The sequence below is a fragment of the Erinaceus europaeus genome, chromosome 13 (genome assembly GCF_950295315.1).
Source record: "Erinaceus europaeus chromosome 13, mEriEur2.1, whole genome shotgun sequence".
In the NCBI taxonomy this organism is placed as follows: Eukaryota; Metazoa; Chordata; class Mammalia; order Eulipotyphla; family Erinaceidae; genus Erinaceus; species Erinaceus europaeus.
The window spans coordinates 86,384,894-86,408,710 of record NC_080174.1 but is presented as its reverse complement, the minus strand read 5'-3'; the positions used below and the strand labels follow the sequence as shown (position 1 = coordinate 86,408,710).

The 23,817-nt window shown below is 40.1% G+C and overlaps 1 protein-coding gene across 3 annotated transcripts in view; it reads left to right on the top strand.

Moving 5' to 3' along the window:
• Positions 1 to 23,817, top strand: part of DNAI4 (dynein axonemal intermediate chain 4) — a 73,573-nt gene that overhangs the window by 4,905 nt on the left and 44,851 nt on the right. For all 3 annotated transcript variants that reach the window (XM_060206372.1, XM_016190481.2, XM_060206373.1), the window contains exon 2: positions 21,825 to 21,990. In XM_060206372.1, the coding sequence (XP_060062355.1) occupies positions 21,825 to 21,990 (166 nt within the window). The remainder of the gene's footprint in view (positions 1 to 21,824; positions 21,991 to 23,817) is intronic.

Here is a 23,817-nt window from a genome sequence, read left to right as displayed (position 1 = left end):
AAAGCTTTTATCACCAGAAATGTTGCTTTATACCATCACTGAAAAGGAAGAAAGTTTGGAAAGCACCAGAGGAAGTCAGCCACTGCTTTTCTTATCTGAAAGAGAAGAGGGAAAAAGGAAGGACACTGAGAAGTAGTAATGGGTGTCAGTGTGACTTAGAAAGGAAGTGAAGGCAGAACCATAGGAAAAAAAAATGGGCAAAAAAAGGGAGAGAGAGAGAGTGATAAATATAGATTCAGTCCATATCACAGATGGTGTAGAATTACACTCCTTTTATAATTGTGGAAATCAACAATAAGTCACTAATACAAAATGGAAAAAACCAAAAAACTGTGCTTCCAGGTTCGATCTTAGTCCTCACAGCATTGAAGGAAGCTTTGGCACTACGGCCTCTAAGTCTCTCTGCCTGCCTTCTTTGTCTCTATCCCCCACCCCACCCCACCCCATCCCCCCAAAAAACGAAACTGGGGCCAGGCGGTGGCACACCAGGTCAAGTGCACATATTACAAAGCACAAGGACCCAGGTTGGAGCCCCGCTTCCCACCTACAGGGTATCTGCTTCATAAGCAGTGAAGCAGGTCTGCAACTCTATCTTTCCCTCTCCCTTTATCTACCCCTTCTCTCTCAATTTCTTTCAGTCTTATCTAATAAAAATTAGAAAGGAAAAAAAAAAGGCTGCTGGGAGCAGTGGACTCACAGAGCTGGCCAAAAGCCTCTGCATTAACCCTGGTGGTAATAAGAACTAAAAATAAATTGCTTAAGTTCTAGTTTCACATTAGGTAGACTGAGTTTCACATGGGAAAGAGAGAGGCCAGGGCACCGTACCATTTGATATGCCCTGTAATGTTGTTGAAAGCTGAACATTTAACATCATGTACTAGGAACTGAAGTAAAGTGGCCTTTGGCTTGTAAGGGGTGTGGAGTCTTCATATTTTCCTGACTAGAAATTACATTGATTTACTGTTTGTCGTGTGAGGTGAACATGATGACCCCTACCACTGTGGATACTGGTTGGTTTACTGTTCGTTGTAACTAGATTGGGTGGGGGGGTGGCTTCCATGTCTTCTGGTTTATGTTTGCTCTGCACAGCCCGCCCCCCATCTGTTTCTTGAGTATAAGTTGGGAGTATGAAGTCTTTCCATTGTACTTACATCCGTGTAAGCTGCTTTGATTATGGTAATGTTGTGAGAGTGGAATTGTTCCAGACTCCTATTACTAGGTCTTGTTTGTTTGTTTGTTTGTTTTAACTAATTTATTCCCTTTTGTTGCCCTTGTTGTTGTGTTGTTGTAGTTATTACTGATGTCGTCGTTGGATAGGACAGAGAAACCGAGAGAGGAGGGGAAGACGGGGAGAGAAAGAGAGACACCTGCAGACCTGCTTCACCACCTGTGAAGCAACTCCCCTGCAGGTGGGGAGCTGGGGGCTCGAACTGGGATCCTCCAGCCGGTGTTTGTGCTTTGCGCCAAGTGTGCTTAACCCGCTGCGCTACCGCCCGACTTGGTCTTTTATTGAGTCTTTGTCCTAGTTCTAGGCCCATCACAAGTGTGTCTCAGTTTCTTTTCTCTTTAGGTGGATAAAGGATGTTAGCAGAAGTTGAAGTTGGGTTTTTCCTCTCCTGCACATTAGGTGTTAGTATACTAGTTTCCCTTAAGAGAAAGCTTTTATTAAGGAGAGCAGAACATTCTGGGTTCACTTCTGCCCAGCGGGGTTTCTTTGGAAAGCAGCTATGCTCACCACTATTATCACAAACACCCTCACCAGCCGGGTTTCTTTGGGAATTTTTATCCTGTCATTCATCGTCTTGAGAACTCAAGAAAAACTCCCAGAAGTGTGGGGACATCCCTAAAGGGGTTTTATTCTGGGGCTGGGGAGATTCAGTAGCTTATTCAAGACCCTTAGCCTATGAGTTCCTGGATGAATTTGAACATTTAAATTGACCTCTTTGAGTTTAAGTTTTCTCACTTGAAAAATAAGACTATTAAATATTAAAATGTTACTGTAAAAATTGAATTAGAAAATGCTGATGAAATATCTTTGAGCTTTAACTGTTTTTGTCATCACTGGCTGACTTGTTCAGATAGAGACAGGGATAGACACACAGTACTGGAACTTTCCCCTGGAGCTACAGTACTTCTCAAACATGAATCATATATTTGTATATTTTAGAGAAGTCAGTCTCAGAATGTGTTTTGATGAGGCTGAGTGGTGGTACACCTGGTTGAACGCACAGGTTATGATGTACAAGGGCCAAGGCTCAATCCACCAGTCCCTATCTGCAGAGCGAAAGCTTTGAGAACTGAGAAGCAGTGTTACAGGTGTCTCCTTTTCTCTCTCCTATCTTCCCCTTCCTTCTTCTTCCGTCATTTTTTTTTCTATGTCTATCCAATACATAAGAAATAAATATTTTCTTAATAAAAAGAATCATTGTTGTTAAAAAAAAAAGAATGTGCTTTAGAAAGATTTATTAATTTTATGAGACCAAAGCACTAAGTCATATGGGGTGCCTAAGATCGAACCTATAGCACCTATAGCATCACTTATGCAAGAAATGGACTCTACAGATTAAGTCACCTCCCAGGTCACTTTTTAATTTTTATTTTATTTATTTTTTTAAAATATTTTTAATTTATTATTTATTCCCTTTTGTTGCCCTCGTTGTTTTATTGTTGTAGTTATGATTGATGTCATCGTTGTTGGATAGGACAGAGAGAAATGGAGAGAGGAGGGGAAGACAAAGAGGAGGAGAGAAAGATAGACACCTGCAGACCTGCTTCACCTCTTGTGAAATGATTCCCCTGCAGGTGGGGAGCCGGGGGCTTGAACCGGGATCCTTCAGCCAGTCCTTGTGCTTTGCACCACCTGCGCCCAACCCACTGCGCTACCGCGGACTCCCTTTATTTTTATTTTTAAAGACAAGTTCTTAGAAACAAGAGACATGATGAGGCACGTTAGGGCACTCTGGAACAGTCAGGAGGCAGAACAAGCAAGGAGAAAACACGGACAAGAACCTTTCTTTTGCTTTCTTTGGAGATGAACCATCAAAGGAGCGAATGCAGGTTTTAAGATTGGCTTGCTTGGATAATTTCGTCTAGCTCTGAGCATAGGAACCTGCCTGGTTCCCCTCTTGGGGGCAACTGTGGTACAGTGGACAGTGTCCTACAAAGTAAGAGTCTCTGAGAGCGTGACTAAGCAGGCAGATGGAAATGAGTGCTGTGGCTCAGTGGCTTTTCTTCTGAAAGGAGTATTTGTGGGAAGGCTCATCACTAACTAGGAACCGGTTAACCCTGATGTCTTTAGGTTTGATTAAGGATGGCTACTCATTCCTACAACAATGACCGCTTAGAGGTCAAGGGATCAAAATAAAATACAAATATATTCTCTTTTAAAATTTTTTTTCATTTATTTATTAAGTGGATAGAGACAGAGAAATTGAGAGAGGAGGCAGAGATAGAGAAGGAGAGAGACAGACACCTGCAGCCCTGCTTTACCACTAGTGAAGGTTTTCCTCCTGCAGGTGGGGACCGGGGAATTGAACCTGTGGCCTTGAGCACTGTAGTGTGTGCACTCAACCAGGTGTGCCACTGCCTGGCCCCCGGAATATGTTTAGTATCTGCAACATTGTGCATTTGTTTCATTACTGCATTTGCTACCCTAGCTTAGGCTTTGGTGACTTTTCATCAGGATTATTCCCAGAGCATCTTCACCAATGCTCTTGCTTCTAGCGTTTGCTGTGTACAACTTAATTCTTCGGGAACTCGGTTGTATTTACTTGTCTTACTGTACGGGGATGGTTAACAGCTTACAGTGCAGTGATTGACGGTAGGGAAGAATTTTTCTTCACCTGTGATAGGTGTCTGGAAACATCCTCACCCCCAACGTATGTCCTTTACTATCACCATGGACGCATTGTACTGACTTAATTCCTCTATTTAAAACCTTCAGAAGAACTCTCCGGATTGTAGGAAGATCTAGGCTGACTTTTCATTTCCAAAACTTACCTTTAGTTCCCTTCATACACCTAGCTGAATCTTTTCATGACATGTACTTTTTTAAAAAAAATTATTTGTTGCCCTTGTTGTTTATTGTTGTATTTGTTATTGATGTAGTCATTGTTGGATAGGACAGAGAGAAATGGAGAGAGGAGGGGAAGACAGAGAGAGGGAGAGAAAGATAGACACCTGCAGTCCTGCTTCACCGCCTGTGAAGCGACTCCCCTGCAAGTGGGGAGCCGGGGGCTCCAACCATATCCTTGCATGGGTCCTTGCACTTAGTACTATGTGTGCTGAACCGGGTGTGCCATCTCCCGCCCCCCTATAACATGTGCTTTTCTACTTTTCTTGTTCACAAAGACCTTTGTTTGAGATGCATTGCCTGTCCTGCTCCAATATCTCCACCACCTCTCACCTTCCCCTGCACCACACACACACACACACACACACACACACACACACACACACACACACACACACACACACACACACTACATTTTTAAAAATTCAAGCTGCACTCAAGACTTAACTCATAAGTCATCTTCATGATTTCTCTGTTTATTCCACTCACCAAAAGTGGTCATTACCACCACTGTCATTTCACCCATGAGTGAATCTTTTGAGACAAATACAAGTTTGTACTGGAGGCATAATCACACATGTTTTGTCTCTTTGCTTATGCTGTAGGCTTCTTAGGGCCCATGTCAGATTCAGGCTGTATCCCTGCCAGCATATAGCACAGAGCCTATGGATAATACCTACTATATAAATAACTGTTACACAAATGGGAAAAATTGATTAAGTTTAGACCAGAGTTATCCGTATCCCATTAAACTCAGAAGGCACTAACTAGCACAGAGCTTCCCCAAATCTCCTTTTCACCGTGGCTACTTACTTCATACTGAGATATATGGGAAACATCCCTTTAGTGTCTTTTGCTGTTTTTTGTAGATGTCATTATTAGATGTCCATTTATCCAACTGAATTCCTTATTTTCCCAGTTATTGTCCTGGAGACTGAAATAGAGCAGTGGAAAAAAAAAAGATCTTTCCGGGAACTCAAACACGTATAGTTTCATCATTTCTTCTATCATGAGTCCATCTTTCAAGCGAAACCTCCACAGTCATTGCCTCCTAAAAGTCATCTTAATTTGTCTCTATTTGAAAACATTTTTCCCCCAACTTACATAGACCTGTACCATGAATTTTGAACTTAATTGGTTACAGGGACTTCTTTCACATCTCTTAAAAAAGTAGCCTGCTGAATATGGGCCCCAGATCACATCAAATTGACGGAGTTGACAGTCAACAATATTTATACCCCTTTCCCATATTAGGGAGCTACTCTCTTCCCTGATCCAGCTTTCTGGTCCTTTTTCCAGCCATGACATCATCTCCCCAGATAATAACTTGGATCCACCTGCATATCAGATTTCAGGCTCAGGGAAAAAAAAAAAAAAAAAAAACTAGTCTAGCCACAGGCCCTTTGGAATATAACTAAAATATGCCTACTAGCTATCTACAAAATGGAGACCACTCCCCCAACTCTTCATCTGTATTATTCCAGCCTTTTGGTTCTTGATTGGTCAACAACTTGTTTGGCTTTGTATGTTAACTCTCTTTTCAGCCACCAGGTTCCAGATGCTAGCGTGCTAGAAGTCCAACCAGACTTCCCTGGACACACAGTTCCACCAATGTGTCCTGGAGCTCTGATTCACCTGAACCCCACCCCACTAGGGAAAGAGAGAGACAGGCTGGGAGCATGGATCGACCTGCCAACGCCCATGTTCAGCAGGGAAGCCATTACAGAAGCTAGACCTTCCACCTTCTGCATCCCACACTGACCTTGGGTCCATACTCCCAGAGGGATAAAGAATAGGAAAGCTATCAGGGGAGGGGATGGGATACAGAGTTCTGGTGGTGGGAATTGTGTGGAATTGTACCCCTTTTATCCTATGGCTTTGTCAGTGTTTCCTTTTTATAATAAATAAATAAATAAATAGAAATGGAAAGAAGGTAAGAAAACTAAAATGGAAAAGATTGATCTTACTGAGTGTTAAAGATGGTATGGACCCACTGGAATTCACACACAGTGCTGATGGGAATGTGAAAAAGTACATTTACATTCAGAAATTTAACATTGTGAAAAATTAAAGAAGCAGTTAGCATATAAAAGAAAAGTAGCCTGCTTTCTGTGCATATCTCAACATCGCAGTAACCATTTACAGATGTAACATTTATTTTTTATGTTTATCTGGACTTCTATTAGGAATAAATCAGGGAGGCTTCATTTGTGAGAAAGTGTGATGTGATTTCACCATTGCACTATCCCATTTGAGATATATAATAGACATGGAGCTACCAAATAAAATAAAAATTGTGGCAGAGGGTAAAGAGGACTAAGAAAACTAAAACAAGGCGGTAGTGGTATAAGTTATTTGACGTGTTAGATAGTGGATCCAAGGGAGACTACACTGAGAAGATGGTTTTAAGACCTAAAGAAAGAAAGGACACGAAGCCTGGATATGAGAAAGGAAATCGGAGGCAAAAGCAAATGTCTGTTCCAAAGACTCTTACATGGCTGCGTGCCTGGGATGCCTGAGGAGTCTGAGGGTTCCGAGGAGACGAGAGTAGACTTAAATGAAAGACAACCAAACAGAAATTCGTAGCTCTAACCCCATGACTGTGTATAGGTCACAATAGTAAAATATTTTTGTTTTGCTCTGAATGGGTTAGGAAATGAATGATGGTTTATACATAGGCTAATGATAGGATACAGCTTGTGTTTTAAAGTATCACTCTGGTTACCATGTGGAGAACAAGTTGTAGGGAATTGAGGTTATACAGGAAGATGAATTAGGAGGCTATTAGAAAAATACAAGAGTGGTCCGGGAGGTGGCGCAGTGAAGAAGGCATCGGACTCTCAAGCATGAGGTCTTGAGTTCAATCCCCGGCAGCACATGTATCAAAGTGATGTCTGGCTCTTTCTGTCTCCTATGTTTCTCATTAATTGATAAATAAAATCTTTTTTTTTTTAAAGAAAAATACAAGAGAAAATGTTTACAGTAGTAGTAGTAGTGGCCACATGGTAGTGACAGATGGTTGGATTCTGGGTGTGTTTTTGTGTCTTTCACTCAAGCAACCAGAGGAAGAGCATTACTTTTCACAAAATGGGCAGGGGTTGGGGGTGGGGGGAGACTCATATGAGGAGCAGATTTATTTAGCAGGATGAGAGCAAGATTATCTGAAGGTCATACATGGTTTGCGTTCTAGATATCAAATAAACAGGGGTATGTGTGGGTCTAAAGTTCATAAGTGAGACCCAACTAGAGATACATATTTGAAGTAATAGCCAGATAAATTTCACTTCAACCACAGCATGGACTTTAGCTGCTACTGTAAGTAAAAAATAAAGAAATCCTAGGGTGAACACTGCAGGATAAGTGGAGGAATAGCAGGCAAAGGGGAATATTTGCAATCCAAGTTAAAAAGTAAAGAGTGGCGGTGGTGTGCACAAGGAGATACAGCACAGTGTTTGAGGCCTCAGCAGTCCTAGGTTCAATTCCCAGCACCACCATATGCCAGTGGAAAGCAGTGCTCTGATCTTTGTCTCTCATAAAACATTTTTGTTATTGTTGCGCTTGTTGTAGTTGTTATTATTGTCAAAGCTGTTATTGTTGGATAGGACAGAGAGAAATGGAGGGAGGAGGGGAAGACAAAGAGGGGGAGAGAAAGACAGACACTTGCAGACGTGCTTCACTGCCTGTGAAGCAACCCCCTGCAGGTGGGGAGCCAGGATTGAAGCGGATCCTTAAGCTGGTCCTTGTGCTTTGCCCCATGTGCACTTAACTGCTGTGCTACCGCCAGCCCCCCACACATCTTTTTTTTAAGGTGAGAGGGAAAAAATTAAATTTTACTGATAAATATATTTTATAGGTAAGATGAAAATATTGAATACCTAATGGACATAGTATTATATTGGGTCTTAATATTATGATTGGACATTAGTAAAATTTCTTATAGTAGGAGTCATAAGAATAGAAATTTTATTATGTCATATCAAAGAAAGTATATACCGAGGTAGTTTAGAAATAATACATGTAGACAGATTTCCCCAAGGAGATAGATGCTTTAAGTTAAAGGAAGTAATGAAGTTATGGAGTTAGATGAAATGATGGAGTTAGAGAAATTTGCTGTTTAAGATAGTAAATGTTACATCCCCCTTCCCTCTCAATTTCTCTCTCTCTTTCCAAAATAAAAAATTTTTTTGAAGGATTGTGTTTTTTGAATACTTCACTGAGTTCTGGAGCATAGAGACCATCCTTTGTTGTCTAGGATGATTAGGGAAGGTATCATAGTGACCCACAGTGAGGATCCACTAGAGAGAGTGATTAAGGATGTTGATCTGAAGTCATCTGTATTGACTGGGTCAGGAAACATCAAGGGAGGCAGGAAGTCAGGGCAAGGTGACTCAGGTCTTCTTCTAGCGTTTGCCCTTCTTCCGTAGCCAGTCAACAGTGTCAGGTTGAGCCTGATGTAAAGTTATCCAGCACGAAGCTCTTTGACACATGTAGGGTGAATGTCAAAGCCTCAAATTTACAGAAGGTAGAAACACAGTTGACTCATAAGGGCAGACTCAGAAGAAAATAACCGAAAGGAAAGGGGGTGGGTGAATGGGTGGCAGCACACCTGGCGCCATGTTACAATGCTCCAGGGCCCAGGTTCAAGCCCCCGGTCCCCACCTGAAGGAGGAAAGCTTCACGAGTGGTGAAGCAATACTTCAAGTGTTCCTTCTCTATTATCCCTTTCCTTCTCAAATTCTTTCTTCTGTGTCCTGTAAATAATTTTTTTTTTTTAATGAAGGAAGAGGGAGGTAAGAGTGTAAGTACCAAGTGTTTATAAATAACTGTGGATTGTATTAATTAACCTTAAGTCTAGAAATAAACTGCATAAGAGAAGTAGCTAAGAGTACACCTGGTAGAAACAGAATTGTTGGGTTAAGTTGTAATATCAAAAAGTGGATGAGCTAGAAAAAAATACAAAGTACTTGCCGAACCTTTTAAAAGATAAGGTCTGGGAGTAAATTGTTGGTTTAATAAGAACAAGATAATTTAGATGAGATTTCAAGGGACTAAGAGTCCACAATATTAGAATCGCTGTCATGAACACTGAAATACTAAAAAATTATTTAAAGTAGGGTTGGGTCCAGGAGGTGGCACCGTGGATAAAGTACTGAACTTAAACATCAGATCTGAGATTGCTCCAGAAGTCACGCAGGCTCATGTGCTAAACAGGAACAGACATGGGCCCTAGGGCAGGTCACGGGGGTTACAGTCAATAATGCTTTTATATTTTCCCCATATTTTTGGAGCTATTCTTTGTCCTGATCTAGCTTTCTAGATCTACTCCCAACTCTGGCACCATCTTGACAGATAATAGTTTTATCCCACCTGTATGTTAACTGTTGGCCTCAGGCAAAATTTAGTAAAGTCACAGGCTTCTTGGAATATACTTAAAATAGACTTCCTATCTGATTATATATATATATATATATATATGACAGAAGGAGTGAGACATAACTAGACATCACTCTGGTACATGTGCTGCCAGGGCTTGAACTCAGGACCTCATGCTTGAGAGTCCAATGACTTATCCACTGCACCACCTCCTGGACCACTCATCTGCTATATTCTTACTTTTGGTTCCTGACTATTAAACAGTTTGTTCTGCTTTGTATCTTAATGCTTTTCAGCCACCAAGTTGCAGATGCTACCATGATGCCAATTTGGGTCTATTTAAATTTGTTTCACCTTACTGAGAGTTAAGTGTTCCTTGTTTGCTCTTCTGTGACAGTCTTTTAAGTAGTTCTTGCAAGGCAAGTCTGGTGTCAACAAACTCCATTAGCTTTTTGTATATTTTATACTGTTCTAATGTTCCATTATATTTGAATAATAACCTTGCAGTGTAAAGTATGCATAGCTGGCAGTTGTCTTTTTCTTTTTCTTTCTTTCTTTCTTTCTTTCTTTCTTTCTTTCTTTCTTCCTTTCTTTCTTTCTTTCTCTTTCTTTTTATTTATAAAAAGGAAACACTGACAAAAACCATAGGATAAGAGGGGTACAACTCCACACAGTTTCCACCACCAGATCTCTGTATCCCATCCCCTCCCCTGATAGCTTTCCTATTCTTTATCCCTCTGGGAGCATGGACCCGGGGTCATTATGGGATGCAGAAGGTGGAAGGTCTGGCTTCTGTAATTGCTTCCCTGCTGAACATGGACGTTGGCAGGTCAGTCAGTCCATACTCCCAGCCTGTTTCTCTCCCTAGTGGGGCAGGGCTCTGGGGAAGTAGGGTTCCAGGACACATTGGTGGGGTCATCTGCCCAGGGAAGTCTGGTTGGCATCATGGTAGCATCTGGAACCTGGTGGCTGAAAAGAGAGCATATAAAGCCAAATTGTTGACTAACCATGAACCTAAAGTCTTTAATAGTGCAGATGAAGATTTGGGGTCTCCGTTTTAATGATAGCTAGTAGGCCTATTTTAGTTATATTCCAAAGGGCCCATGACTATACTAGTTTTTTTTTCTGAGCCTGACCTCTGATATGCAGGTGGACCCAGGTTATTGTCTGGGGAGATGATGTCATGGCTGGAAAAAGGACCAGAAAGCTGGATAAGTAGCTCCCAAATATGGGGAAGGCGTATAAATATTGTTGACTGTAAACCCCATCAATTTTATCTGGGGCCCACATTCAGCTTAGTAGCCTATGTAACCTCTACATCCCTGTAGGTCCAAACTCACAGTCTGTGGTCACGAGTAGGAACATTCCAAGTTGCCCCAATTTCAGGACCCATCTTTCTCAGATGTTAGAGTATGTTGTCCAACCTCCCTTCGGAGGATGGAACATTCTTTACCGTTGTTGATACATCGAGGGCAGAGTCCTATGGGGGCCCACAAAGGGGTATATTGTGTTGTTCCTGATGGAGATGACCAATAACAATGGAATTGTCTTTTGACACTTTGAATATATTATACCAATCTCTCCTGGCCTCCACGGTTCCTACTGAAAAGTCTTCGGTGGGTCTGACTACATTATATTTATAAGTCACTTTCATGTTTTTCCTGCCAGCTTGCAGTACTTTTTCTTTGTCCTTAACTTGATAGCCTCACAATATTGTACCTCTGTGTAGATCTGTTTATGTTTAGGAATTTGGGAATTCTGTTTCATGAACATCTACAATGAACAATATCCTAGGTTAGGAAAGCTTTTCTGCTGCTATTTCTTTGAATATATTTTCTGATCTTTCTTCTTTTGAGACCCCTATTATTCTGATATTTGCTTTTCTGATGGAGTCTTCAATCTCTTAAAGTGTTGCTTCATTATTTCATTATCCCCAAATCTTTTCTTTTTTTTTTTTTTCACTTTGAAGTCAAAGAGTGTGGTCATTTTATCATCTTTTCCTGATGTTATCCCTTCTAAATGGCTAAGGCCACTTCTTTAACTTGCTATTGTAACTGGAACACATCAGAATATCCTTCATACCCGGTAGCGCTGTTTTTTGTTTTCCATTTTCCTATCAAGTGAATCTTTGAAATCTTGAATTTCTTTCCCAGTCCTTATCTCCAGACTAAGTTAATGGCTTTGCACTTCAAATTTCCTGACAATGTGTCACCTAAATTCCTTCTCTGATAGCTGTCTACAACCCTAGCTGCATAATAAAACATCTGGCTAATATGTTGATTTTCCAAAACCTGTATTTTCATCTTGCTAATATGTTAATTTTCCAAAACCTGTATTTTCCTAGTTTTATCTATCGGTTTTCATTTTCATTATTGCTCAACAGGTGATACTGGCTTCTACTTTGAGGAGTGTTGTGGGGAGGATGAGGAGAGGGGCTTTGAAGAAGTGATGTAGTGTTGTGGTGCCTGTTATCCCTTAAACAGAGCCCTAGTCTATGGCAAGAAGACTAGCCCAGACCTCCTCGTTTTCTCAGATTTTTCTCTGAAAGTGGAAACTTGGCTATGATATTGTGTACTTTCTTTGCTGCAGGGAAGTCTGGCCCTATTTATGATGATCTCTGGTGGCAACTGGGACACCTTATCGTTTAGTTGACTTCCCTGCTGCCATAAGGGTACAATGTTCAGGTCTCTGGTTTGCACAGGTGGTCCTCTGAGACTCAATCAAAAGCCAGTGGCATTTACAGCTCTATTCAACAGTCCAGATCTGCTTTTTGTAAGCTACTTAGTTATTGAGCGGTTCCATGCAGCCCTTTAAATCCATGTGCATTTAAAGCAATTGGAAATATGGTATCCACCAACAATGTAGTGTTACTTGAACCTTTCTCTCCTTCCTTGTTGTTCCTACTGTCTACATATAGTCAGCAGCCATCAGAAAGTGATGTCTTTACCAGGAATCCCAAGTGTGCTCTCATAAAATTCTTTGTAATATTTTATTTTTTTAAATTTCTTTATTGGAGAATTAATGTTTTACATTCGACAGTAAATACAATGGTTTGTACATACATAACATTTCCTAGTTTTTCATATAATAATACAACCCCCACTATGTCCTCTGTCATCCTTTTTGGACCTGTATTCTCCCCCCCCCCCATCCAGAGTCTTTTACTTCGGTGCAATACACTAAATACGCCAATTCCAGTTCAGGTTCTACTTGTGTTTTCTCTTCTGATCTTGTTTTTCAACTTCTGCCAGAGAGTGAGATCATCCCATACTCACACTTCTGTTTCTGAATTATTTCATTTAACATGATTTTTTCAAGGTCTGTCCAAGATCAGCTGAAAACAGTGAAGTCACCATTTTTTATAGCTGAGTAGTATTCCATTGTGTATATATACCACAACTTGCTCAGCCATTCATCTGTTGTTGGACACCTGGGTTGCTCCCAGGTTTTGGCTATTACAAATTGTACTGCTATGAACATATGTGTACACAGATCTTTTTGGATGGGTGTGTTGTGTTCTTTTTAGGATATATCCCCAGGAGAGGAATTGCAGGATCATAGGGTAGGTCCATTTCTAGCCTTCTGAGAGTTCTCCAGACTGTTCTCCACAGAGGCTGGACCAATTGACATTCCCACCAACAGTGTAGGAGGGTTCCTTTGACCCCACACCCTCTCCAGCATTTGCTGCTGTTACCTTTTCTGATGTATGACATTCTCACAGGAGTGAAGTGGTATCTCGTTGTTGTCTTTATTTGCATTTTTCTGACAATCAAAGACTTGGAGCATTTTTTCATGTGTTTCTCGACCTTTTGGATTTCTTCTGTGATGAATAATCTGTCCATGGCCTCTCCCCATTTTTGGATAGGGTCTTTTGTTGTCTTGTTGTTGAGTTTGGCAAGCTCTTTATATATTTTGTTTATTAGCCTCTTGTCTGATGTATGGCATGTAAAGATCTCCCATTCTGTGAGGGATCTCTTGGTTTGGGTAGTGGTTTCTTTTGCTGTGCAGAAGTTTTTTAATTTGATGTAGTCCCATGGGTTTATACTTGCCTTAGTCTTCTTTGTATTGGATTTGTTTCATTGAAGATGTCTTTAAATGCAGAAAAGAGTTTTGCCAATATTTTCCTCTAAGTATCTGATAGTTTCTGGCCTAATATCCAAGTCCTTAATCCACTTGGAATTTATTTTTGTATCTGGTGAAATATAGTGGTTCAGTTCCATTCTTCTGCATGTTTCAACCCATTTTTTTCCAACACCATTTATTGAAGAGACTCTGCTTTCCCCATTTAATAGTCTGGGCATCTTTGTCAAAGATTAGATGTCCATAGGTGTGGGGTCTAACTTCTGGGTTCTCAAATCTATTTAACTGGTCAATGTGTCTATTCATGTTCCAGTACCAAGTAGTTTTGATTATAATGGCCCTATAATACAATTTGAGATCTGAGAGTGTGATGCCTGTAGTTCTGTTCTTACTTCTCAAGATTGTTTTTGGCAATTCTAGGTCTTTTCTGGTTCCAGATAAACATTTGTACCATTTGTTCTATTCTCCAAAAAAATGTGGTTGGGATCTTGATGGGGATAGCATTAAATTTGTATGTGGCTCTGGGTAGTATATTTATTTTATTTTATTTTTTAAAATATTTATTTTCCCTTTTTTTGACCTTGTTTGTTTTTTTATTGTTGTTGTAGTTATTGTTATTGATGTTGTCGTTGTTACATAGGACAGAGAGAAATGAAGAGAGGAGGGAAAGACAGAGGAGGAGAAAAAGATAGACGCCTGCAGACCTGCTTTAGCACTTGTTGAAGCGGCTCCCCTGCAGGTGGCGAGTTGGGGGCTCGAACTGGGATCCTTATGCCAATCCTTGAGCTTTGTGCCATGTGCGCTTAACCCGCTGTGCTACCACCCAATTACCAGTATATTTATTTTGATGATGTTAATTCTTCCAACCCATGACCATGGAATATCTTTCCACTTCTTTGTGTCTTTTTCAGTTTCCTTGAGTAGTGACTCATAATTGTCAGTATATAAGTCTTTCACTTCTTTGTTTAGGTTTAGTCCTAGATATTTTATTCTTTTGTTGCTATAGTAAAAGGAATTGATTTCTGGATTTCATCTTCATCTAAGTTAGTGTTTGCATAGAGGAATGCCACTGACTTTTGAATGTTAATTTTGTAACCTGACACCTTACTGTATTGCCTGATGATTTCCAAAAGCTTCTAGCTGGATTCCGTAGGTTTTTCTATGTATACTATCATGTCATCTGAATATAGGGAGAGTTTGACTTCTTCTCTTCCAATCTGTATCCCTTTAATTCCTTACGCCAGCCTGATTGCTATGGCAAGAACTGCCAACACTATGTTGAATAGTAATGGTGATAGTGGACAGCCCTGTTTAGTACCTGATCTGAGGGGAAATGCTTCCAGTTTTTCACCATTGAGTATGATGTTGGCTCTAGTCTTGCAATATATAGACTCCACTATCTTAAGGAATTTTCCATCTGTTCCCATTTTTTGTAGTGTTTTGATCATAAAGGGATGCTATATTTTGTCAAAGGCTTTCTCTGCATCTATTGATATGACCATGTGGTTTTTGGTCTTGCTTTTATTGATGTGGTGGATCATGTTGATTGATTTACATATATTAAACCAACCTTGCATCCCTGGGATAAACCCCACTTGGTCATGATGAACAATCTTTTTAATATACTGCTGTATCTGGTTGACTAGAATTTTGTTTAGTATTTTAGCAATTAAGTTCATCAAAGATACTGGTCTGAAGTTTTCTTTTTTGGTTGTGTCCCTGTCTGCTTTTGGTATCAGAGTGATGATGGCTTCATAGAAGCTGGAAGGGAGTATTCAAGTGTCTTCCATCTTCAGGAAGACTTTTAAAAGTAGGTTTTGTAGAATTGATTTGTAAAACTATCTGGTCCAGGACTTTTATTCTTGGGAAGGTTTTTGATAACTGTTTCAATTTCATTAGCTGTGATGGGCTTGTTCATGTTATCTAGTTCCTCTTTAATTAATTTTGGAAGTTCATAGGTATCTAGGAAATCGTCCATTTCTTCCAGATTCTCTAGCTTGGTGGCATACAGTTGTTCATAGAAGTCTCGCATGGTATGTTGAATTTCTGTGGTGTCTGTTGTGATATCTCCTCTTATTTATGAATGATTTACTTGGGTCTTCTCCCTTTTTTGTTTTGTGAGTCTGGCTAAAAGTTTTTCGATTTTGTTCTCTCTTTCAAAGAACTAACATTTACTTTCGTTGATCTTTTGTATGGTTTTCTTATTTTCAATGTTACTGATTTCTGCCCTAATTTTAGTTATTTCTGTCCTTCTGGTTGCTGTAGGGTTCCTTTGTTCTTCTTCTTCTAGGTCTTTTTTTTAATTTATTTTTTTATTTAAGAAAGGATAAATTTACAAAACCATAAGGTAGAAGGGGTACAACTCCACACAATTCCCACCACTCAATCTCCATATCCCATCCCCTCTCCTGATAGCCTTCCCATTCTCTATCCCTCTGGGAGCATGGACCCAGGGTCGTTGTGGGCTGCAGAAGGTGTAGGGTCTGGCTTCTGTAATTGCTTCCCGCTGAACATGGACATTGACTGGTTGGTCCATACTCCCAGTCTGCCTCTCTCTTTCCCTGGTAGGGTGGGGCTCTGGGGAAGCAGAGCTCCAGGACACATTGGTGAGGTCTTCAGTCCAGGGAAGCCTGGCCAGCATCCTGATGGCATCTGGAACCTGGTGGCTGAAAAGAGAGTTAACATACAAAGCCAAACAAATTGTTGAGCAATCATGGACCCAAAGCTTGGAATAGTTGAGAGGAAGTATTGGGGGGTTACTCACTGCAAACTCTAGTGTACTTCTGCTTTCAGGTATATATTCTGCACTTGTTTATGGATACATGTGAATATATGCTCTCTCTCACAGAACCTGGTGTATATCTAGGTTTTGGGACTTTGTTAGAAAGTGATCCACCCGGGATGGAATTAGAGAATGCTATGAAAGGAAAGGTCTCACCTGAGTAATGAAGCTGAAGGGTTGTCATTCCACACATGAAGTCTCTGGACACAGTCTGAGCTGAAGCATGTTGAGGTGGCAATCGTTGCATTGATCATGTTGCAATCGGCTGATGCAACATTATTTGATATGGATTGGGAGAGGCATGCGGGAAAGTGGGCCCTATCCTAAGGTTCCAGGACTGGGAGAAATATAGGCTCTATAGTGGAGATGTGAGGTTCCTGATGTCTTAGGGTTCAAAAAGACAATGGATAGTTAATGTTATCATCAAATTATTTGGTAATTGGGTTAACTTTGAAAAGTCCTTTTGTTAGGGTTTGCTGTATAGTACCCAGTATCTTTTTTATTTTTTTTTAGTACCCAGTATCTTGTAAATAGCTGTGCCACTGGTTGCCTTCTTCTAGGTCTTTAAGGTGTGCAATCAGGTTGTTTATTTGTGCTTTTCCTTGTTTCCTAATGTGTGCTTGTAAGGCTGTGAACTTCCCTCTCAGTACTGCCTTAGCTGTATCCCAAATATTTTCATAGCTTGTGTCTTCATTTTCATTGTATTCTTGAAACATTTTGATTTATTCCTTTATTTCCTCTTTGACCCAGTCAGTGCTAAGTAGTGTACTGTTGAGCTTCCACATTTTGGGACTCTTACTAATCTTTTATTGATTGTTAAGTGTTAGTTTAATTCCAGCATGGTTTGAGAAGATGCTTGGGATGATTTCAATGCTCTTGAATTTGTTGATGCTATCTTTGTGGCCTAACATATGGTCTATCTTTGAGAATGACCCATGAGTAGAATGTGTATTCCAGTTTCTTGGGGTTAATGACTCTGAAAATGTCCAATAGTTCTTGTTTATTTATCTCCTCATTTAGCTTCCTCATTTCTTTGTTGATTTTCTGCCTGGATGATCTATTAAGTTTAGAGAATGGGGTGTTGAAGTCCCCTACTATTACTGTGTTGCTGTTAATATATTGCTGTAGCTCTTTCAGTAGATGTTTGTTGTATTTAGATGGCTTCTCATTGGGTGCATAGATGTTAATAATTGCTGAGTCCTTTTGATTGACTGATCCTCTGAGCATTAAGTAGTATCCATCCATATCTTTTGTAATTTTATTTATTTTAAAGTCTATCATGTCAGATAAGAGAATAGCTGTTCCTGCCCTTTTTTGTGGGCCATTGGCCTGTATGATGGTTTTCCATCCTTTCACTCTGAGTCTGTGTTTGTCTTGTTGAATTAGGTGGGTTTCCTGTAGACAGCATATTGTTGGTTTGTTTTCTGATCCATCTTCTTACTCTGTGCCTTTTAATAGGTGAATTCATGCCATTGACATTTATTGATATCAAAAACTGAAGATATATTAACACCATTCTTGTAGATTTTTAGAGTGTTCTGATATATGGCCTATTTATGGTTGTCTGACTGTTTATAGGAGAACTTTCAGAAGGAGAATTTTCAGAACTTCTTTCAGGGCAGGCTTGATGATAGTTGATTCTTTCAACTGTTGCTTATCTGAGAAGGTTTTTATGCCTCCATCTAGTTTGAATGACAGTCTAGCAGGATACAATAGTCTTGGTTGAAACCCTTTCTCATTAAGCACTCGATAGATACCTTGCCATTCTCTTCTAGGTCTGTAGTGTTTATGTGGAGAAGTCTGCTGATAATCTTATTGGCTTCCTTCTGTAGGTGACTCTTTGTTTTTTTCTTGCAGATTTCAGGATCCTTTCTTTATCCTTATTCCTATTCATTCTAAATATGATGTGTCTTGGTGTCTTTAAGTCTGGGTTAATTCTGTTTGGGACCCTCTGGGCTTCTTGAACCTTTATGTCTTTGATATTGTCTAGACTAGAGAAGTTCTCAGCTATTATGTCCTAAAGAATGCTTTCTTCCCCTCCCTCTCTTTCTTCCACTGGTAAGCCAATAATGCATATATTACATCTTTTGAAGTCATCCCATAGGTCTCTCTTGTTGTTTTCAGTATCTCTTAATATCCTTTTGAGATCTCTTACTTCTTTTTTAGTTGTCTCTAATTTGTCCTCGATCTTGCTAATTCTGTCTTCAGCCTTATTTATTCTATTCTCTTTGCCCTCTACTGTTTTCTGCAGTTTGTCTATTTTGTTACCCTGTTCTGATACTGTTTTAGTTTGTTCAGTTAGGGCCTTTTAGGTGGACTCTTGTCCTGGTTCATTTCTCCAGTATTTCTTTTTGTTAGGTTAACCATTCTATATAGTATATTATGAGGTCACTCTCTCAGTACTTTTCAAATTACTAATCACTCTTATCTGGATTGACTTGTGTCTAAGTAAGGTAATTAAAAGGTTCACAGTTGTGGAAATTGACAGTTGTTTCAATATTATTTTAATCCCTGAGTGGGACCACAGTGGCTTAAAAGCCTCTTTTATTCTTTTTCTTCCCTGTAGGCTATGGGAGCCTGAGGGCTTTTAAACTATAAGTAGGCATCTTAACTTAATCCCTGACTCCTGACCAAGAGATAAATCAGGGTGGGGCAGAGATAATCCAGTGGTTATGCAAAGAGACTCTCACAACCCCACTGCTAGGCTACCGAGGTATAGATCTTCTCCTGAGTTTATCGTTAGTTCTCTGTTGCCTGGTGTCAGCACAGGGCTGACTGGCTACGGAAGAAGGGCAAATGCTAGAAAAAGAAGCACAGGGCCTCCCTGCCGCTGCTGCAGTTTCTGAGAGCAGTAGCAATGGAGACTCACAGTTGCATTTGGTGAGTCTTAGGGGAGTCCTCTCCTCCCTTCAGCTATCTTTTTGTTGGTGAAACAGACTGGAGGTGGTGTCTCACTGGTAAACTGCTGGACGGTTACCAGCCACTTAATCTCTCCCTAGGATCCTCTCTGTCCATTAGCCACATGTATTTGCACTCACCAGTGATTTGGTGGGTTCCTGAAGTTGTTCTAGTTCTGTCTTGTGGTCCCGGATGATCTGCTTTTCTAATATTTTATTTTAATATTTGTTTTCTGGGAAAAAGCCAACTTTCCAAGACTAACTCACCATAGTCCTATCCCAAAAGTCCTCATTAAAACAAACGAACAAACAAAAAACGTTATTTAATGTCCCAGGAGATAGCACAGTGGATAAAGTACTGAACTTAAACATCAAATCCAGAGATTTATCCCCAGCATTACATGTGCCAAAGTGATACTCTGGTTCCTTCCATGTCTCTCACCCATAAATAAATCTTAAAGATTTATTATTTTTTAAAAACTGTCTTAGTGTCTACCATATACAGGTCTTTGATGCTAGGCATATACTAATGAATAAGACAAAACTTTTTCTATAAAGATATGTAGGTTCTAGCAGAGGAATAACAAAATATAATGAATAATATGAAGAAATAAATTATGAACAGTAAACTATTATTTAAAATATTGTGTTTGATCTTTTATACTTGGAAAAAAGTATTGTTAAAAATGGTTTATTTCAAAGCATTTTTCATTTTTATAATCTGAGGGAAGGTCATCTTTTTAAAATAGAAATCCTCAGTACACTAAGGATACTAGAATTAAGGATTAAGTTAGATTTTTGTCTTAAGAAACTTAAATAAATCTGAAAGTAAAATCTTATTTTTTCTCTTTGATACCAACAACTTGATGATAACTTCTTCTCCTTTTCCTTCTCCTTCTTCTCCTCCTTCTTCTTCTACTTCTTCTACTTCTTCTTCTTCTCTTTTTGCCTCCAGGGTTATTGCTGGGGCTCGGCGCCTGCACCATGAATCCACTGCTCCTGGAGGCCATTTTCTCCATTTTGTTGATGCTGTTATTCTTGTTAGATAGGACAGAGAGAAATCGAGATAGGAGGGGAAGGAAGAGAGGGAGAGTGATAGAGAGACACCTATAGACCTGTTTCCCCGCTTGTGAAGCAATCCTCAGGTGGGGAGCCAGGGGCTCGAACTGGGATCCTTGAGCTGGTCCCTGTGTTTTGCACCATGTGCACTTACCCACTGTGCTACCACCTGGCCCCTACGTATCTTCTTCTCCTCCTCTTCTTTCTTCTTTTCCCTCTTCTTCTTTTTTAATATTATGTAATATTATAGGTCAAAACAGACTGCAAACCATTGAGGAAACGCTTATCTTTTGTTTTTTTCTTACTGTTGCACTTAAGACTCTGAAGATCCCAAAGCAGATACAACGTAGTGTTGTATTCATTTATATTGTGGTTTCTTGCTGCTCTATTTCTGTTTCTGCGTTTATTGTGCTGGTTATTGCTGCCCAACGACTGTTGTGGTCTCTGGGCTTCTCTTTGTATGTTGGGTGGCAGAGGGGTGTGGGCTGCGGTTAGTTTTTTTTATGTCATATCCTTGAGCTGTTATGTGTTCTTTGTAGTGTCTCTATGTGGTTTCTCTGTATGATTTCAGTCTGAAACCAAGCCTCAGGAGTTTGCTGCTGGGCTGCAGCTGTGTTCATAGAAGCTGGGCTCATTTTACCCTTCAGCTGCCACCATGTGCTACAAATGACCTTTATGTTTTGACTACAGACCAGACTTCTTCTTTTTTTTTAATTTTTAAAAATATTTATTTATTCCCTTTTGTTGCCCTTTTTGTTTTATTGTTATAGTTATTATTGTTGTCTGTCTTCGTTGTTGGATAGGCTAGAAATGGAGAGAGGAGGGGAAGACAGGGGGAGAGAAAGACAGACACCTGCAGACCTGCTTTACCGCCTGTGAAGCGACTCCCCTTGCAGCTTGCAGGTGGGGGAGAGCGGGGGCTGGAACCGGGATTCTTACGCTGGTCCTTGTGCTTCGCGCCACCTTCGTTTAACCCGCTACGCTACAGCCCGACTCCCTATGAGCAGACTTCTTTTGATCACAAATGTTACCTACTTTATTGGTGCGTCCTTGCCTGTAATTCAGTAAGCTAGTGCCCTGAGATCATGGATTAAAAGGTTGTCTGTTCCTTTCTTTCACTGCCAGCACTGTATGTGGCCTTTCCTGCTGCTGCTAGTGGAGGAGGGCAAACAGTGGCACTGCTGGAGATGTAAATTCTTTGTGTTTATTTTCAGTTCCACACCCTTTCTCACCCCCAACCACACCTGCAAGCACCTACCTGAGGCTGTGGTGTTGTTTTCGTGAATGTCTCAGTTGTAGTTGGTGCGTTTTGTTAGCGTCCGTATTCGTTGTTTTGGGGAAGAGTCTGGCCGGGTTCTTGTTACTCCATGGCCACACTCACAGAAGGCCAGGCCGAATTTTTATAACTGTGTCTACATTGTAATGAGCTCTCAAATAGGTGTAGTTTCTTGTTTATGTATTTAGATTGTTTCTATGTTTCTAAACATGGGAAGTCTGCTTTTTTATTGTTGGTTAACTCACTCCTGGATTGTCTCTATTATGTTTTCTCTGCCTGATATAGAAATCTACAGCCAAAGAAATCTGTTAGTAATATTGGCCATAAATCTCAATATAAAGGATATGCTGGTGCAACTCAAAGCAGAATGTTCATGTCAGGGAAAATAACAATCGCACCTGATACAAAAGCAGAAAAAATGAATATTTCTGCTCCAAGGACACATACACAGGTAATTTCTTTCTGAATTTATTTGAAGATAATGCCTTGAAAATTTGATCAAAGTATTAAAAGGTAGAAAATATGCAGCTTTGGGGCAGAGGGTAGATAGCATAATGGTTATACGAAGAGTCTCTCGTGTCCCAGGCTCCAGATCCCAGGTTTAATCTGCAGCACCACCATAGGCCAGAGCTGAGCAGTGCTCTGGTTAAAAAAAAAAAAGAAAAGAAAAAAGAAAAGAAAAGAAAAGAAATTATGCGGCTTTGCAGTCATCACGTCTAGAGCACCACCAGCTGTAGTAGGTCTGCAACTACAGAAAAATCCATCGGCGTTAGGGTCATAGGCACAGAAATAAAAACAAAGCAAGGTAAAAAATAAGTCATATACGTGGAGTGTTCATGGAATATATATATAGACAGTGGGATACTGTAGAGTGTTGAAAATGAGCCACATACAAATGTGTTCTTAATGAGTGGATCTCACAACACAGGAGTGAACAAAGAACTCACATACAAAAGATACATATATATATGCATATATATGATCCCAGCTAAGTAATGTTCAAAAATATGTAAGGCTGATCTGTGATGTTAGGGCAACCGTTACCTTTGGTTGGAGATAGGGCCTTTGATGAGAGAGAGGTGCATTGGAGATGCTGATAACTTTGCGTTTATCAATACAGATATCAAGTACAGGGGTGTGTTCAGCCTATGAGAATTCATTAAGCTCTGTTTTCCTGTCTATGTATTTGACTTCCACGTGAGTAATAACAAAGTCAAAGCTACTGTTTAGGGGATGCATACTTAACGATTATAGGAAGGATGACAGATGATGACTGAAATCAAGCTAGTGAGTATTAAGGTGGAGAGGAAGGGTTACTTAGCAGAGGCAGAGGCCAGGTGGCAAGGTCAATATCTGTGAAGGCCAAAGTCTTCTGCTATTAATATTCTAATTTGTTAAAGAATATCTTGTTTATTTATTTATGAGAAAGATAGGAGGAGAGAGAAAGAACCAGACATCACTCTGGCACTTGTTCTGCTGGGGATTGAACTTAGGACCTCATGCTTGAGAGTCCAATGCTTTATCCATTGTGCCACCTCCCAGAGCAATCTGAGTAATTTTTTTTTTTTTACTATAGATGTGATAACAATATTTGTTTTATACTATCTAGTGTGGCTATATGTTAATCATATTTCAGTATTTGTTCAATCTTAGAATTGAAAAATTAAAATTAGCCAAACACAAACTGAAATGCATCGTGAATTGGGAAACGTTTACTAGTAGCGTGAAAGGAAGAAAAAAATATGTATATATATTTTGCCTCCAGGGTTATTGCTGGGGCTCGGTGCCTGCACCACGAATCCACTGCTCCTGGAGACTATTATTTTCCCCTTTTGTTGCCCTTGTTGTTTAACGTTGTTGTGGTTATTTTTATTATTTTTGTTATTGATGTTGTTATCAGATAGGACAGAAATGGAGAGAGGAGGGCAAGACAGAGAGGGGCAGAGAAAGACACTTACAGACCTGCTTCACCGCTTGTGAAGCGACTCCCCTGCAGGTGGGGAGCTGGGCCTGGAACCGGGATCCTTGTGCTTTGCATCACGTGCGCTTACCCTGCTGCGCTACCCGCCGACCCCCTGGAAGAAATATTTTTAAGATGATACAAACAAACAAACAATTCAGTGTACCCAATGATTAACACTCTGGATAAATCAACTTTCTGAACTTTTCAAAATTCATATCTATCGTGAGCATATCGTCTTTTTATTGTTAAGTCATTCATGTTTATCCTGTCATGTAATTTCATATCTTTTTAATTAGTTTTTCTGCTCTCTAGGGC